This window comes from Pseudophryne corroboree, chromosome 2 (assembly GCF_028390025.1).
Source record: "Pseudophryne corroboree isolate aPseCor3 chromosome 2, aPseCor3.hap2, whole genome shotgun sequence".
NCBI classification, from domain to species: domain Eukaryota; kingdom Metazoa; phylum Chordata; class Amphibia; order Anura; family Myobatrachidae; genus Pseudophryne; species Pseudophryne corroboree.
Genome location: NC_086445.1, coordinates 123,483,727 through 123,501,882, shown reverse-complemented (window position 1 = coordinate 123,501,882; position 18,156 = coordinate 123,483,727). Strand labels below are relative to the sequence as shown.

At 47.4% G+C, this 18,156-nt stretch overlaps 1 protein-coding gene across 1 annotated transcript in view; it reads left to right on the top strand.

Annotated features, from left to right (window-relative positions):
- MIPEP (mitochondrial intermediate peptidase) overlaps positions 1-18,156 on the top strand; it is a 294,841-nt gene that overhangs the window by 234,367 nt on the left and 42,318 nt on the right. The window contains exons 17-18 of the mRNA XM_063951677.1: positions 10,161-10,282; positions 11,508-11,581. Coding sequence (XP_063807747.1) covers positions 10,161-10,282; positions 11,508-11,581 — 196 coding nt within the window. The remainder of the gene's footprint in view (positions 1-10,160; positions 10,283-11,507; positions 11,582-18,156) is intronic.

Genomic DNA, 18,156 nt, shown 5'->3' with positions numbered 1-18,156 from the left:
TTACGCCCTCCGACACTACTTCTCCTGCTGCTCTCTCTGCTGGAGGCCTCACATTCACACACACACCCCGACCTGGGGGTTGCCATGGGGGTGGTGTTGGGGTCCTTTTACCATCTAGTTACTCCTACCAACTCATACCACCAGAACCATCCCTTACATTCTCTACATTTGAGGTCCATGCCATACGCCTCTTCCAACCAGTCCATCTTAGAGTAGCTGTCATTTACCGCCCCCCTGGCACTGCTTCCAAATTCATCGACAACTTTGCTTCCTGGCTTCCTCACTTCCTCTCTTCTGACATTCCCTCCATTATCCTAGGCAATTTCAACATCCCTATTGACATCCCCACACAATCCCCTGCCTCTAAACTCCTTAACCTCACCTCTTCACTTGGTCTCTCCCAGTGGACCACCTCCTCACGCTCCCATGTGAATGGGAGCTCACTGGATATGGTCTTCACTCACCGCTGTGATATTTCTGATTTTTCCAACTCCCCATTTCCCCTCTCTGACCACCACCTGCTCTCCTTTAACCTATCTCTCTCAACTTCCCCATCTCTACCTCCTAAGGCTACCATCACTAAGCGTAACATTGAAGCTATTGACACCACATTCCTTTCCTCCCTGTTTGACTCGCTTCTCTCTCCTATTCTCTCTCTCTCATGCCTTGAACAAGCCACTTCCACATACAATGCATCCCTTACTTCTGCTCTTGACTCTGTTGCTCCACCAACCACTATTCACCCTCGCAAATTAACACCTCAACCCTGGCACACCAAATGCACCAGATATCTACAAAAATGCTCACGTACTGCTGAGCGACACTGGAGGAAATCACGCTCTAAGGCAGACTTCCTCCATTTCAGACTTATGCTCTCATCCTTCAGTGCTGCTCTTTCTCTTGCTAAACAGTCATACTTCAAGAACCTCATCTTCTCCCAGTCTTCCAACCCCCAGCGCCTCTTTGCCACTCTCAACTCACTCCTCTGCCCACCTCCACCTCGTCTCCCTTCCTCACTCTCTGCTCTTGACTTTGCCACTTACTTCACATCCAAAATTGACTCCATACGTCAGGACATCACATCACACCAGACCATCAGTAACCAGCCTTCTCCCATCCCTTACCAACCCTCCCCATCCCTCGCACCTACTCTGACATCTTTCCCCCATGCATCTGGAGAGGAAGTCATGGCCGTCATTCATTCCTGTCCCCTCACCACCTCCCCACTTGACCCTATCCCCTCCCGCCTCCTCCGCTACCTCTCTCCTTCTGCTTGTTCCCATCTTTCCCACCTTCTCAATCTCTCCCTCTCATCAGGCACTGTCCCCTCTGCCTTCAAGCATGCACTCATCTCTCCTATTCTTAAAAAACCTACCCTTGATCCAATCACTCTCTCCAACTACCGACCCATCTCTCTCCTCCCTTTTGCCTCCAAACTCCTTGAGCGTATTGTCTACAACCACCTTACTTCCTTTCTTACCTCACACTCACTGCTTGACCCATTCCAGTCTGACTTCCGTCCTCTCCACTCCACTGAAACTGCCCTTACAAAAGTATGCAATGACCTCCATGCTGCTAAATCTAAGGGACACTACTCTACTTATTCTACTTGATCTCTCTGCTGCTTTTGACACTGTGGACCATCCTCTCCTACTGCAAATCCTTCACTCCATTGGTCTGCGTGACACTGCCCTCTCTTGGCTGTCCTCCTACCTTTCTGACCGTTCATTCTCTGTCTCCTCTCATGACTCCACCTCCCTCTCACTTCCCCTAACTGTAGGGGTCCCCCAAGGTCCTTGGTCCTCTTCTCTTCTCTCTATATGTCCTCACTAGGTAAGCTCATTAGTTCTTTTGGTTTCCAATATCATCTCTATGCTGATGACACCCAAATCTATCTTTCCTCTCCAGACCTCTCCCCTGCTCTCCTCACTCGTATCTCCAACTGTCTCTCTGCTACCTCTTCCTGGATTTCCCAGCACTTTCTTAAACTTAACATGTCTAAGACCGAGCTGATCATCTTCCCTCCCTCCCGCATAACCTCACCTCCTACAATCTCATCTATTGATGGCACTACTATCTCCTCTAGCCCCCAAGTGCGCTGTCTTGGAGTAATCCTTGACTCCTCCCTCTCCTTCAAACCACACATTCAGCACCTCTTACAAACCTGCTGTTTTCATCTAAAAAAATATTTCCAGGATCAGGCCCTTTCTGACCCAGGATGCTACTAAGACTCTTATCCACTCACTGGTCATCTCCAGACTGGACTACTGTAATCTCCTCCTGACTGGCATTCCTGACAAATACTTCTCTCCACTCCAATCTATCCTTAATGCTGCTGCCCGGCTCATCTTCCTCACCAAACGCACTACGTCCACCTCTCCTCTCTTACTAGACCTTCACTGGCTCCCCTTCCCTTTCAGAATCCATTTCAAGCTTCTCACACTCGCTTACAAAGCCCTCACCCACTCCTCTCCCATCTACATCTCTGACCTTATCTCCCTTTACACTCCCACCCGTCCTCTTCGCTCTGCTAATGCACGCTGACTCTCCTGCCTACGGATTACTTCCTCCCACTCCTACCTCCAAGATTTTTCACGTGCTGCACCACTTCTCTGGAATTCCCTACCTCTCCCCCTCAGACTCTCCACCTCTCTACAAAACTTCAAACGGGCTCTCAAGACCCACTTCTTCACCAAACCCAGCCAAATCTCATCCTAAGCCTCTGTTCTACGCTCTCTATGTACCCCATCTGTGTCACCCCTGTCTGTCTACCCCTCCCCTTTAGAATGTAAGCTCTCACGAGCAGGGCCCTCTTCCCTCATGTGTTTATCCTTTCTTACTTTAATAATCTTCAACTGCACCAAATCCAGCAGTCTTCTGCCACCTGATACTTATTCCAGTGTCATCTGCTGATGTAACTGTTTATTTACCCTGTACTTGTCCTATACTGTCATCAACTGTAAGTTGCTGTTTTCCTGTTTGATTATTTGTTTATGTACTCTGTAATTGGGTGCTGCGGAACCCTTGTGGCGCCATATAAATAAAGGATGATGATAATATAATAACAGGCTGGTGGGTGCGAGACTCAGACGTTTCAACGTCTGGGTTTCGTCTGGCCTGGATCATTGGGTACAGGACATTGTGTCCCAGGGGTACAGGCTACAGTTTCAAGAACTACCGCCTCACCGATTCTTCAAATCAGGCTTGCCAGCTTTGCTGACAGACAGGGCTATCCTACAGGAAGCCATCTTAAAATTGGAAAAGTCACAGGTCATTGTCCCAGTTCCACCTCATAAGCAAAAGAAGGGTTATTATTCAAACCTTTTCGTGGTACCGAAACCGGATGGTTTGGTCAGACCAATTTTGAACTTGAAATCGTTGAACCCTTACCTGAGGGTGTTCAAATTCAAAATGGAGTCTCTCAGAGCAGTGATTTCAGGTCATGGAGGAGGGAGAGTTTCTGGTATCCCTGGATATCAAGGATGCGTACCTCCACATTCCGATTTGGCTGCCGCACCAGGCTTATCTCAGATTTGCACTGTTGGACAGTCACTATCAATTTCAGGCACTGCCATTCGGCCTTTCCACAGCACCGAGGGTGTTCACCAAGATGATGGCAGAGATGATGGTTCTCCTCCGCAGACAAGGGGTGAACATAATCCCATATCTGGACGATCTGCTGATAAAGGCATCTCCAGGGAGACGTTGTTGCAGTCCATTGTTCTAAAGACTCGTCTGCTCAGGGAACACAGTTGGATTCTGAACCTTCCAAAATCGCATTTGGAGCTGACAAGGAGGTTGTCTTTTCTGGGAATAATCCTCGACATGGAAGTGCAGAGGGTGTTTCTGCCAGAGGAGAAAGCGTTGGTGATTCAAACCATGGTCCGGGACATCTTGAAGCCAGCCCGGATTTCGGTTCATCAGTGCATTCGCCTTCTGGGGAAGATGGTGACCTCTTACAAGGCTCTACAGTATGGAAGGTTTTATGCTCGGTTCTTCCAACTGGATCTCCTGGACAAGTAGTCGGGCTGTCATCTACACATGCACCTGAGAATACGTCTGTCGCCGAAAGCCAGGATTTCACTCCTCTGGTGGCTGCAACTACCTCACCTTCTGGAGGGCCGCAGGTTCGGGATTCAGGACTGGATCCTTCTAACCACGGATGCAAGTCTCCGGGGCTGGGGCGCAGTCACTCAGGGGGAAACCTTCCAAGGACGGTGGTCAAGCCTGGAATCCAGCCTACCAATAAACATTCTGGAACTAAGAGCCGTCTACAACGGTCTTCTCCAAGCGGCCCATCTTCTGCAAGATCGAGCCATTCAAGTGCAGTCGGACAATGTAACGACGGTGGCCTACATAAACCGACAGGGCGAACTAAGAGCAGTGCTGCAATGTCAGAGGTAACAAGAATCATCCTCTGGGCAGAAAAACACGCGTTAGCGCTGTCAGCAATCTTCATTCCGGGAGTAGACAACTGGGAAGCGGACTTCCTCAGCAGACACTATCTCCATCCAGTCGAGTGGGGCCTCCATCCGGAGGTGTTCACGGAGGTGACAGATCTTTGGGGGGGTACCTCAAATAGACATGATGGCCTCCCATCTCAACAAGAAGCTTCGGAGGTATTGTTCCAGGTCAAGGGACCCGCAAGCCGTGGCAGTGTCTCCGTGGGTGTTCCAGTCTGCGTACGTGTTTCCTCCACTTCCACTCATTCCAAAAGTTCTAAAACTCATAAGGAGAACAAGAGTTCAGGCAATCCTCATTGCTCCGGACTGACCAAGAAGGGCTTGGTACGCGGATCTTCTGGGTCTTCTGCTGGAAGATCCGAGGCCTCTTCGGGAGGACCTATTGCAACAGGGGCCGTTCGCTTATCAAGACTTACCGTGGCTACATTTGACTGCATGGAGGTTGAACGCCAGATATTTGCTCGGAAGGGCATTCTGAACAAGGTTATTCCCACCCTGATACAGGCTAGGAAAGGAGTAACGTCTAAACATTACCATCGCATTTGGAAAAAGTATGTCTCTTGGCGTGAATCCAAGAAGTTTCCTACGGTGGAGTTTCAACTGGGACGGTTTCTCCTCTTTCTGCAAGCAGGTGTGGATATGGGCCTGAGGTTGGGTTCCGTAAAGGTCCAGATTTCGTCCCTATTCATTTTCTTCCAGAAACAAATGGCTTCCCTCCCTGAGGTTCAGACTTTCTTTAAAGGGGTTCTACACATCCAACCTCCCTTTGTGCCACCTACGGCACCCTGGGATCTTAACATAGTGTTACAGTTCCTCCAATCAGATTGGTTCGAGCCTCTACCGGAGTTTGAGGTCAAGTTTCTCACTTGGAAGGCTGTCACGTTGTTGGCCTTGGCTTCTGCTAGATGTTTGTCGGAGTTGAGGGTTTTGTCTTGTAAGAGCCCCTACTTGATCTTCCATGAAGATTGAACTGAGCACCGGACACGTCAGCAGTTTCTTCCTAAGATTGTATCGGCTTTTCATATCAATCAACCTATTGTGGTGCCAGTTGCTACTGTCTCCTCAATTACTTCAAAGTCCTTGGATGTTGTAAGGGCTGTGAAAATCTATGTGAAGAGGACTGCTCGTCACAGAAAATCGGACTCTGTTTTTCCTGTATGATCCCAAGAAAATTGGGTGTCCTGCTTCTAAGCAGACGATCTCTTGCTGGATCAGGTTCACTATCCTGCATGCGTATTCTACGGCAGGATTGCTGTGTCCAAAATCTGTTAAGGCCCACTCTACTTGTAAGGTGGGTTCTTCCTGGGCGGCTGGGCGGCTTGGCTTTATAGCTTTGCCGAGCGGCTACTTGGTCAGGGTCGAACACGTTTGCTAAATTCTACAAGTTCGATACTTTGGACTCTGAGGACCTGAAGTTTGGTCAATCAGTTCTGCAGGAGCCTCCATGCTCTCCCTCCCGTTCTGGGAGCTTTGGTACATCCCCATGGTACTAATATGGACCCCAGCATCCTCTAGGACGTAAGAGAAAATAAGATTTTAATTACCTACCGGTAAATCCTTTTCTCGTCCGTAGAGGATGCTGGGCGACGGCCAGCGCTTTTTTATCCTGCCGTGGTTATCTGGTTCAGTACGGCTTTGTTCTTAAGTACTGCCTTGTTACTTGGTTTAGTAATGTTCAGCTGTACTGAGTTTCAAGCTAGTTTGCTTGATTTGCCTTGTTGTTTGAGCTGGTGTGAATCTCGCCACTATCTGTGGATAATCCTTCTCTCGAAGATGTCCGTCTCCTCGTGCACTGTTTCTAGACTGAGTCTGGTAGGAGGGTCTTAGAGGGAGGAGGCAGCCCACACTCTCAAACTCTTAAAGTGCCAGTGGCTCCTGGTGGACCCGTCTATACCCCATGGTACTAATATGGACCCCAGCATCCTCTACGGACTACGAGAAAAGGATTTACCGGTAGGTAATTAAAACCCTATTTTCTGAAGAGGCAACGTAGTGCTACATTAAAGGCTTTCAATGTAGCCCAGGTTCTTCGTTTTAACCTAGCACTAATTGTATCATAATTGTTATATGCTGCGACAGGCTTTGCAGGGTTAAGTGAATTCAAATACTTCAATGTTATTAACCCCCTTCATGCATGAATTGTGATATCCTAATGAAAGATTTTTTATTTTTTTACTGTTTTCATTAGTTTTCAGGGCTTTATTAACTAAAGGAGTTATACATGTGTCCACTTGAGTGGACAACATGCATCTGAGTCATAAAACATTGCCCTATTATCACAGAATAGTATTTTAACAGTGAAAGAATTTTTTATTTTTTTTGCAAACTGTAAGGTCAAATAAAAAAAAAAAAGTCTGGTATGGTTCCAATTTGTTATGTTGCTTACAGTATTTGTTGTCCAGAAGCAAAAAAATAAATCCTAAGTTGAAAACAGTACGTTTTCCCTTTCATCCATGGGGGACACACAGATCACGCTGGGTATAGTGGAGCAGTGGAGACTGGGCACCAAACAGTTAACTACTTTTTCCCAGCAGCACAGACTCGCGCCCCCAGCCTAGAGGACCAGTTTTTCGTTTGGTGCCTAAGGAATGGGCACTGTTTTCTGTGGGCTGCTACTAAGCAGTTTTATTTGAAAAATTTTATTTAATTTTACTTTAACTATTGAGCAGGCAGTGAGTCAGCACTGGCGGCTGGAGCACTGGCAACTGGGTCAGTGTCCCCAGCCAGGCTCCAGCAGACACCAGGGATCCATAGCCGGAAGCATCAGGGAGCAGATAAGGCAGATCCCTGCACGCAGAAGGAGGCCATCGGCGGCACTGGTGAGTGAGGGCCAGGTAGTCCCTGCACCCCCACTAGATCACCAGGGAATTTACTGCCAACAGGGCACTATTACATGTAGCGGCCATGTCCCTGGAGGTTTAGCCAGATGGGGGAGGATAGACTGCCCATTGGCTCCTCCTCCTTCCCTTGCATGTCTCCTGTACCAGGATACCCACCACTGGGCGCTCTCTCTCCTTCAGCCCCCCCCCCCCTTCCCCCCAAACACACCCAAAAGATGCTGGCCGGTCATTTTAGGCACATTGTCTGCCTCAGCTACCACGGAGAGAGATGCACGGGCTATGTGTACCTCACTCAGGCCAGTCCGGTTATGTATATGCTCCTTCTTCCCGTCGGGGATTGGTAGATGGGCAACAATTGGCCATTTATTTTATGCATTGAATGTTTTCTGTGTGCATGTTTTTTAAAGGTGTATATGAGTAGTTTATTTGTATAACCCTCTGTTCTCTCTTCTGTCCCTCTCTGCGTTTATTGCCTTCTCTCCAGGGTTTTTCTGTAGTGTGGTTTACATTTTATTCTGTGCTTTACTACTGTATTTATTGTTGTGTTTGGGACAGCACCTCTGTCTCTCTGTGAACTTATTTTTTGTTTGTGTTCACTCTGCATTAGTTACTACCTCCATAGCACTACTTATTAATTTATCCGAGGAACTGTAACATTCAGTGCCATACACCTACATAATTACATAGCGGTTTATTACTAAACTTGTTACCAGCCCGTCAAAATGACGAACTGCATAACCGTAATGTCAGCGCTGCCGGCTGTGCGCACCCAAATGGTGCAACACTTGAATTGCTCCCTCGGGCGCTATCTAGTGGCTGCCAATGCACAAAACACTTGAATTTCCTTCAGAGAGGTGAGGAGATACATTAGCCTTTTATTATATAGCATTTTTGTGTGTGTGGGGACATTCCTGGAACACATTATCATGTCTTCCAAGGGTCACTCGGCTAAAGCTCCCAGGGAGGAGGGTGCTGCTGTGCCGCGCTATTACAGGAACTGTTGTGAAGTTTTCTCTATACAGACCCTGGAGGGATGTAGTTAAGTGACCGGCGGGCAGGAGACCGCCGGTCACAATACCAACGCCGGGATCCCGCCCTCTCACAATCCCTACAGTCGGCATGCCAACTAACAGGGACTATTCCGACACCCATATTGTTGGAGTAGAACCTGTGGTAAGCACCCCCCCCACCCCCCCCCCCCTGCTGGACAAATAAAAGTCTGGATCCTGGCGTCACTATAGTGACCAGCGGTCTTCCGGCCCCTGGTCACGCGAACCCAACCCGCCCTGGACCTTGATGGTTTATGTGTGCCGGTATTTTACAGGTACACAGCTGGAAGACCCTTTGGCCATGTCTTCTTCTGCAGGATCCAGCATGGACTTCTTCACTCTTGCAGGTTATATTGGTAAACCTCCAACTCCTGGCCCTGCAGCAAGTGTGGTCAGATGACTGGTATCTACTCAGGGTTCTTCCCAGCCTTCTGCAGTGGAACCTTCCTGTGTTCAGACCTTTTCTCAGTCTCTGCATGGTCTGACTCCGGTGTCTGCTTCACTCCAGTGTATGCTAGATAGGGAACTCCTCCCATTAAAATGCAAATCTGCCTGACGGAACAACTCGACTTCTCTCTAGTCAAGTTATAAGTCAGTCTGATGGCGGCTACGACCAGGAAGATAATGTCTTTTACTTCTGACTTGGAGAATTCCTCTATTCTGGTGCTTTCACAATTTCAGGTGGATGTGGAATTTTTTGTCAAAGCAGCCAGACATTCACGCAGGTGCGTAGGCTCTACATCCCAAGGGTCTGTTGCTGGGGTCATCCGCACATTGACATGATGGCCTCCCGACACAACCACAAACTGCTGAAGTACTGCATAAGAACCAGAGATCAGGGAGTTCTTCTGGTGGACGCTCTTGCAGTTTGGTGGACCTTTCCCTCATTTACATCTTTCCTCCAGTTTCCATGATACCGTCTGGTTTACTTACAAATCTGAACTAAGCCATGATACTTGTCATTAAATCCAAGACATTTGATACAACAGCCATGTATTTACACAAGTTACAAAGAACACCCAAATGTACTATCTACTGTTGTTGCATCTATGTGGGTACATCACCACACACTGATCCATGAGATCCACTCCCCACCATGTGCACGTTCTACTACTCTGTACCTAACTTTGTTGTGATAAAAATTTAAATCATTTACAATTTTAAGATAACATATAATGATACATACAAGTCTGTCAAAACTGGCATATACTGTATGGCTGTTTATATGAGGACAATATTTAGGTTTAGGCCTATATGCCAGGTTTAGGTTTAGGCCTATATGCCAGGATAAGACTAGCATGCTGAATGGATCTTTATTTTACATGATGTCCACTGAAGTGGACATACGATTTTACATCAACTGTGAAAAAAGTAATTTGAGTATTTTATCTACCATAACGTTCCTTTCCTTGAAGTAATTTTTGTACCTGCTCTGCTATCTTTGAGTGAAAATGTTTTACAGAAATCCCTGAAGTGCCCGGGGTTGGGAACTTTTCTCAGCCATTTCATTTTGACCTTATTGTTTTTGTAGGAATTAAAAACTGCCACTAGGTGCCATACCTTTTCATTTTAATAGAGCTCATTAGTAGAGAACACAACGCACTAGTGATGTCAAAAGACAGTTTCTGTACAAGATAATTACTTAAAAACTGCTGTCCACTGTAGTGGCCTCTGTGCATGAAGGTTTAGCGGGTGATTGTGTGTAGACTGTTTATGCTTGGTTTGACCAGGCACTGATTTCTATACACACTGTACACGGCAGCAACAGAAGGATTTATTATAACGTAATCATAATTGTGTTGTTGCAGGCTTGGCACCTGCGATTTAGTCATCTGGTGGGATATGGTGCCAAATACTACTCATACCTGATGTCCCGGGCTGTGGCCTCTATGGTGTGGAAACAGTGCTTCATGAAGAACCCATTTGACCGGTGAGAGCTTTACTCTTCTCTGATTGTGTACTTTCTTTTTGTTGCTTTTTGTGTTCTAAAAGCTGTAGTACCAACACCTAAGCTCCCCAGTAGCACATTTCACTAGCAACACAAGCTGTCCTGATACGTTTTTGCAAGAATAGAGAGCTAGAAATGGGTTTTCCACCTCCCTTACTCATCTACCACTTACCCCCAACCCCCCACATATATCAGCAGTTCTGCTTTTCCCCCAGGGCTGCCGCTGTTTGCTCAGATCAGCAAAGTTCCTGTACATTTCATGCGTATTTCCCACGGTCGGTCTCTGTGATCGTGTCTGAGCATTTTACTATGCATCTCCTACCGGGAGCTGATAGTCAGCATCTGATTAAAAGAGAGGCGCATGGTACAGCTGTGCGGTAACACACACTCTTTCTCTGTTCTAGAGCTTCTAGATAATCATGGAGATCAGCACTCATGTACCAGAACAGTGGGCATCCTAGCGAAGGGGGTCCCTTCGAATAAGTGTTGCTGGGAAAGAGTGAACTTTATAGGCGTAAAATGGAATACTCCTCAATTCTAAAGTATTTAGGCCGATATCCTAATAGCTGCGGTGCGTTACCGCAGCTAAAGGATTCCAGCGAGGCTATCCTATTAGCCCCGTAAGGCGGCACTTATCGGGGCTTCTCACGCGAAGCAGACTCCCTGATAACCAGCCCCCGGAGACCCATTATCGGACACGAACACATGGGTGCACGATGTTATCACGGATCCCATGTGTTACTGGCCGATAACGGGTGATTTACCGCACGGTAAAAAAGGGCTGTAATAGGATAGCCCGATAGTGTTATCAGGCTAAAAAGCTTGCTATTGCCGTGTGGTAACTCACCGCACCTATTAGGATATCAGCCATAGTGCCTTGTCATGTAAGGTACTCCATTGTATCATAAGGAAAGTAGAACCATTCAGGGAAGGGGGGGGTTAAGTGTTAGCTTGTTCCTTTGTCCAATAAAATGTAGATTAAACTGTAGTGAATATTTTTGGTATCCAGTATGCTGGATATCATTCAGCACCGTGCACTTGGAAATATCGGGGACTCTTATCCTCTGCTGTAGAATGAAGGACACCATTGTGGCATGGTGGTAGGCTTCCTATGTCTGTATCAGTCCGGAAACACGAGACTGTCCCAGCACGTACTCCAGAGAGCTGAGCATGCAGGTGGCAGTAACAGGATCTGTCTTGTCTTTAGGGCGATGGGAGAGCGCTATCGCAAGGAGATGCTGGCACATGGTGGTGGAAAGGAGCCCATGCTCATGGTTCAAGGTAAAGTAAAACCAGAGATGTTTGATCCTCTGATCTTTTTGTCTGTTCAGTTGACCAGGGTGTATGTTTGGCAAACACCAGCTGTTGTGATCAGATGGTTATCAGTGGTGTCAGCCTGTTCCCAGCAGCAGCCTTTTCATACGGACAAAGCTATCTTAAGAGTTTCCCATATTAAGGAACACAGCACTCTTATTGCTGGGGAGATGGATTATCTAGGTTTTCTTTAGATTGTAAGCTCTAGCAAGCACGACCTTCTGTTTCATTGTGTGTTGTTCTTATATTATGTTCACTTTGTGTCTCGGGTTGTACAGCACATACTGCAGTATAATCGGCTTATACAGTCACGTTTATTGGCTATAGTGAAGGACAGGTAAAAATGTAATAATGCAACAGCTGTCTGTACGTTAATCTGTGTAATACTGAAGAAACTGCCATCTTGAGTCCTGTTTTTGCGAGAGAGCTCTATATAAATAAAATTATTATCTTTATTTCTCAATTAGTTTATCAACCTACTGCACCCTGGACTTTAATTTTGGTTTTATCATGCATGTGTTCTGTAACCCCTTCATACCCTTGTCCCATCCGCCACCACCACCGCCCTTTACCGTAGAATATAAACTCTCACAAGCAGGGCCCTCCTCCCTCTTTTTTTGTCCCTTCCCACTATATTATGTGCGTGTGTGTATGTATTTATATCTAAAAAATTAAGTGAGTAAGAGCGCCTACTAGTGTCTAATATATAAAATTTGGTGAAGACACCCTGTGAATTGAGTATGCACAGTGATAAGATAAGTGACAACTTGGCTTAAAAAATCTTCAGGCTGATGACTCATTTAAATGTGCTCCCCTCACCGCCAAAAGCCGCACCGCCAGCTCTGCTTCTAGTAGGCAGACGCTCTCTGATGATGTCACCCTGTGCGCCCATCACCAAGGTTACAACTGGTACACAAAGCAAGCTCACAACCTCAATAAATAAATGATGGGGGTTTAGTTAGTGAATTGGCCAATGCACGGAAGCCTGCAAACCGCTCGCCAACCGGCCCCACCTTCATGCAGGTCCTACACGATCACAGAGTCTTAAAAAGTAAAACCTGGCAACTGTATCACACATAATATAACTGCAAACATGCCTACTTGGTTTAATTACTTATCTTATCACTGTGCATACCCAATTCACAGGGTGTCTTCACCGAATTTTATATATTAGACACTAGTAGGTGCTCTTACTCGCTTAATTTTTTAGATATTTACTCACATACCGTGCAGGAGCTGCCACTCATTTATTTCTTAGGTGTGTCGTATTATTCCTGCAGAGGCTTTTAGTAATTAATATTTTTAACGTACTTATCAGTGTGTCTTATTAGATTTACCTGAGGCGCTGTCCTTCACTTTCTCGTGTGTGTATGGATCTGTATGTATGTGTATGTGTGTGTGTGTGTATGTATGTATATATATATATATATATATATATATAATGTGTATGTATGTATGTATGTATGTATGTATGAAGGAGGCACTCACAGTTGGTATGCAACGTAAGTTCAACAGTCAGACGACTTCAAGCTGTCATATATAACGTCACACGACCAATATAGACAACTGGCCGGGTGCCTCACTCTCACCGTGGGGCAGGGCCGGACTGCCATCTGGCACTTCTGGCAAATGCCAGAAGGGCCGATGGCCACGTGGGCCGGTCCAGCCGACCCCCTCTTGTGTCACTGAGACACGCTGCCGCTCAGTCCGGCAGTGTCTCAGCTGTCAGGAGCTCAGAGCGCACCAGCGTGACTATGTCTGGCGGCGTGTAGCGGACTTCAAACCAGCCACCGGTTCGTGAGCCAATCAGGAGCCGCCGCTGCCGGTCCACGAGCTCTGATTGGCTCACGAACCGGCGGCTGGTTTGAAGTCCGCTATACGCCACCAGACATAGCCGCACTGGCGCGCTCTGAGCTCCTGACACCTCACATCACAGCCGGAGGAGCAGCAGCGGTAAGCAGCTGCAGCACTGCTGTGGGGGCAATTGGCTGGCACTGTGGGGGCATTTGTATACCTGGCACTGTGGGGGCAATTGGCTGGCACTGTGGGGGCAATTGTTTACCTGGCACTGTGGGGGCATTTGTATACCTGGCACTGTGGGGGCATTTGTATACCTGGCACTGTGGGGGCAATTGGCTGGCACTGTGGGGGCAATTGGCTGGCACTGTGGGGGCATTTGTATACCTGGACGGTGGGGGCATTTGTATACCTGGACGGTGGGGGCATTTGTATACCTGGCACTGTGGGGGCAATTGGCTAGCACTGTGGGGGCAATTGTTTACCTGGCACTGTGGGGTCATTTGTATACCTGGCACTGTGGGGGCATTTGTATACCTGGCACTGTGGGGGCATTTGTATAACTGTTAGGTATACAATTGCCCCCATAGTGCCAGATCCACAATTGCCCCCACAGTGTCAGGTATTGTGGGGGCATTTGTGGCTCTGGCACTGTGGGGGCATTTGTGGCTCTGGCACTGTGGGGGCATTTGTGGATCTGGCACTGTGGGGCATTTGTATACCTGGCACTATGGGGGCATATAATCTCTCTCTCTCTCTCTCTCTATATATATATATATATATATATATATATATATATATATATATATAATGTATATGTGTATCTATCCCAATGTGTATGTGGCACTCGTGACAGATATACTGTACATTGGGAGTTCTTTATTAGGGCACCGGGGCGTTGAACAGGTTTGTTGAGAATGATCAATTCAGTGAACTTTGGGTATTTCAGTGCTGAGACACAGAACTGAACACATGGACACGTTTTATGGGAAAACGTGCATTGTCAGAAGCGGGGCCAAACCCGACAGGTTTTAGCCCCGTTTCTGACAATCTCAATCCGACTTTAAAAAAAGTTGGATTGAGATAAGTGACCTGAGCGCAGGAGACGGGGGAGCAGCGGGGAGAGCAGGAACCCAGCGGCAGCGTCCACCCGGCTCCAGCAAGCGACGTCCCGCTTCCCCCTAAGCTCCGGCGCCACAGACCGCTCACCCCCGGCGCCGCTGCTGTCAGCGCACCCACAGCGCTGACAGCAGCGGCAGGACAGGACACGGGGAACGGAAAAATCCAACAGTCGGATTTGGCCGCTCTTTGAATAGGGGTTGTCGGGTTCATTCCGACGTGCAGTTGCCGACTCTTACTGAATATACCCCTCTATCTCCATCAATTCCATCATTGTGTACCATACTTTGTAATATAAATTCTGTCTTGGTTTTATTTATGTCATTTGGATTTTAAAAAATGTATAAAATATAATCAATATAATCGCTGACACAGAGCCCTTTTTATTATTGTCTATATAACATTACTCCATTAGGACCTATGCTGGCGGGTTCTTATCAAGAGGAGCAGCTTCTATATATAGAAAAAATAGGTTATACAAAATTACAAATATAGAAGGGTTGTCTTCTGGAGAGAAGAGCCCATTGGGAAACACCCCCCCCCCCCCCCCCCATACATACACATACATATATACACACACACACACACACACACACACACACACACACACACACACACACACACATTTATTATGTGTTAAGCAATCCTGTTAAGGAGGTGGCCTCACTGGTAATTAAATGTATAGGCTGTAACATGAGAGAACTGTAGTACTGCTCTTTTGTGTATCTGAGGCTGTACGGAACCCTTTGAAATACTGTGAGCAGTGTTTCTGTCCAGCATGAAAACAGCTGAATCCAATGCTCCAGTTTTTGTTTTGTTTTTTGTTTCTTGCTCCTGTCACACAAGAGATTAAACAGCTTCTTTAGAAACTGCTCATATGTTATGTAAAACTTTTTTTCCTTGCCTCTCTCTTGCTCTGACATAGGGGGTCATTCCATGTTGATCGCACGCTGCAACTCTTTGCAGCCTGTGCGATCAACTAGACGTGGCCTATGGGGGAGTGCATTTTTGCGTAGCAAGACTGCGATCGCTTGTGCAGCCCTGCTATGCAAAAAAAGCTTTGTGTAGAACAAGGCCAGGGTAAGACTTACTTACCCTGTGCGATGAATCCAGCGTTGCAGGTCCCGGAATTGAAGTCAGACATCCGTCCAAACGCCTGGACACGCCGCACCACTCCCAGAAAACGGTCAGTTGACACCCACAAACGCCCTCTTCCTGTCAATCTCCTTGCGATCGGCTGTGCGAATGGATTCTTTTTTAAATCCATCGCTCAACAGCGATCTGCTTTGTAGCCGTACGACGTGCCTGCACATTGCAGTGCATACGCATGCGCAGTAGTAACCTGTTCGCTGCGAAAAACTGCAGCGAGTGATCAACTCGGAATGACCCCCTTATTGTATATCTTTTTCTTTGGCTGAGTGAAAGCTGCTTGTGTGACAACACCCTTTACACAGATAGCCCTTTATTGATTAAATAAAGTTTTCCTCTTCTTTAAATTACACAGCGACATCCAATGTATAACGCCAACTCTCTATTTTGTGAGTCCGCCATTTTATGGGTTGATCCTTCATTCAATTCTTAAGGTTCTAGATTATCCTGTAAATTCACTAGGACCTTGCGACACCCCTAAGGGGCCCCTTGTGACCAAATACATATTAGTGACTGGTTTCTCGTGAATTTGTTGGCTGCGTTCTTGCCTAGCCATTAGTCGCAGTTGAAGTGTACAATCCCCAGTCTCGACTCCAAGAGAGCTGTGGCCACAGTTAGGGCAGCTACATGGGGTGTGAGTGGGATTTGGGCAGACAATGGCTGTTTGGTTGGAACGTGGGTGAGCTGCTTTTAGTTCCAAAGATGATGAGTATTTCCTCATTAATCACAATGGCTGCCACTGCTCTGTGGGTGCCAATAATTAAGTCTCAGGGTGACCATTATTTCTCTAACGTCCTAAGTGGATGCTGGGGACTCCGTAAGGACCATGGGGAACAGCGGCTCCGCAGGAGACTGGGCACAAAAGTAAAGCTTTAGAACTACCTGGTGTGCACTGGCTCCTCCCCCTATGACCCTCCTCCAAGCCTCAGTTAGATTTTTGTGCCCGAACGAGAAGGGTGCACACTAGGTGGCTCTCCTGAGCTGCTTAGTGAAAAGTTTAGTTTTAGGTTTTTTATTTTCAGTGAGACCTGCTGGCAACAGGCTCACTGCATCGAGGGACTAAGGGGAGAAGAAGCGAACTCACCTGCGTGCAGAGTGGATTGGGCTTCTTAGGCTACTGGACATTAGCTCCAGAGGGACGATCACAGGCCCAGCCATGGATGGGTCCCAGAGCCGCGCCGCCGGCCCCCTTACAGAGCCAGAAAGAGGTCCGGAAAATCGGCGGCAGAAGACGTCCTGTCTTCAACAAGGTAGCGCACAGCACTGCAGCTGTGCGCCATTGCTCTCAGCACACTTCACACTCCGGTCACTGAGGGTGCAGGGCGCTGGGGGAGGGCGCCCTGAGACGCAATAAAAACACCTTGGATGGCAAAAAATGCATCACATATAGCTCCTGGGCTATATGGATGCATTTAACCCCTGCCAGAATACATAGAAAAACGGGAGATAGGCTCCGCCCCCTTATCGGCGGCCTTATCTCCTCAGCACACTGGCGCCATTTTCCCTCACAGCTCCGTTGGAGGGAAGCTCCCTGGCTCTCCCCTGCAGTCACTACACTACAGAAAGGGTTAAAAAAGAGAGGGGGGGCACTAATTACGCGCAGTATTAAAGATACAGCAGCTATAAGGGGAAAAACACTTATATAAGGTTATCCCTGTATATATATAGCGCTCTGGTGTGTGCTGGCAAACTCTCCCTCTGTCTCCCCAAAGGGCTAGTGGGGTCCTGTCCTCTATCAGAGCATTCCCTGTGTGTGTGCTGTATGTCGGTACGTTTGTGTCGACATGTATGAGGAGAAAAATGATGTGGAGACGGAGCAGATTGCCTGTAATAGTGATGTCACCCCCTAGGGGGTCGACACCTGAGTGGATGAACTGTTGGAAGGAATTACGTGACAGTGTCAGCTCTGTATAAAAGACAGTGGTTGACATGAGACAGCCGGCTACTCAGCTTGTGCCTGTCCAGACGTCTCATAGGCCGTCAGGGGCTCTAAAGCGCCCGTTACCTCAGATGGCAGATATAGACGCCGACACGGATACTGACTCCAGTGTCGACGGTGAAGAGACAAATGTGACTTCCAGTAGGGCCACACGTTACATGATTGAGGCAATGAAAAATGTTTTACACATTTCTGATAATACGAGTACCACCAAAAAGGGGTATTATGTTCGGTGAGGAAAAACTACCTGTAGTTTTCCTGAATCTGAGAAATTAAATGAGGTGTGTGATGATGCGTGGGTTTCCCCCGATAACAACTGATAATTTCTAAAATGTTATTGGCATTATATCCTTTCCCGCCAGAGGTTAGGGTGCGTTGGGAAACACCCCCTAGGGTGGATAAAGCGCTCACACGCTTGTAAGGGCTCTACCCTCTCCTGAGATGGCCGCCCTTAAGGATCCTGCTGATAGAAAGCAGGAGGGTATCCTAAAATGTATTTACACACATACTGGTGTTATACTGCGACCAGCAATCGCCT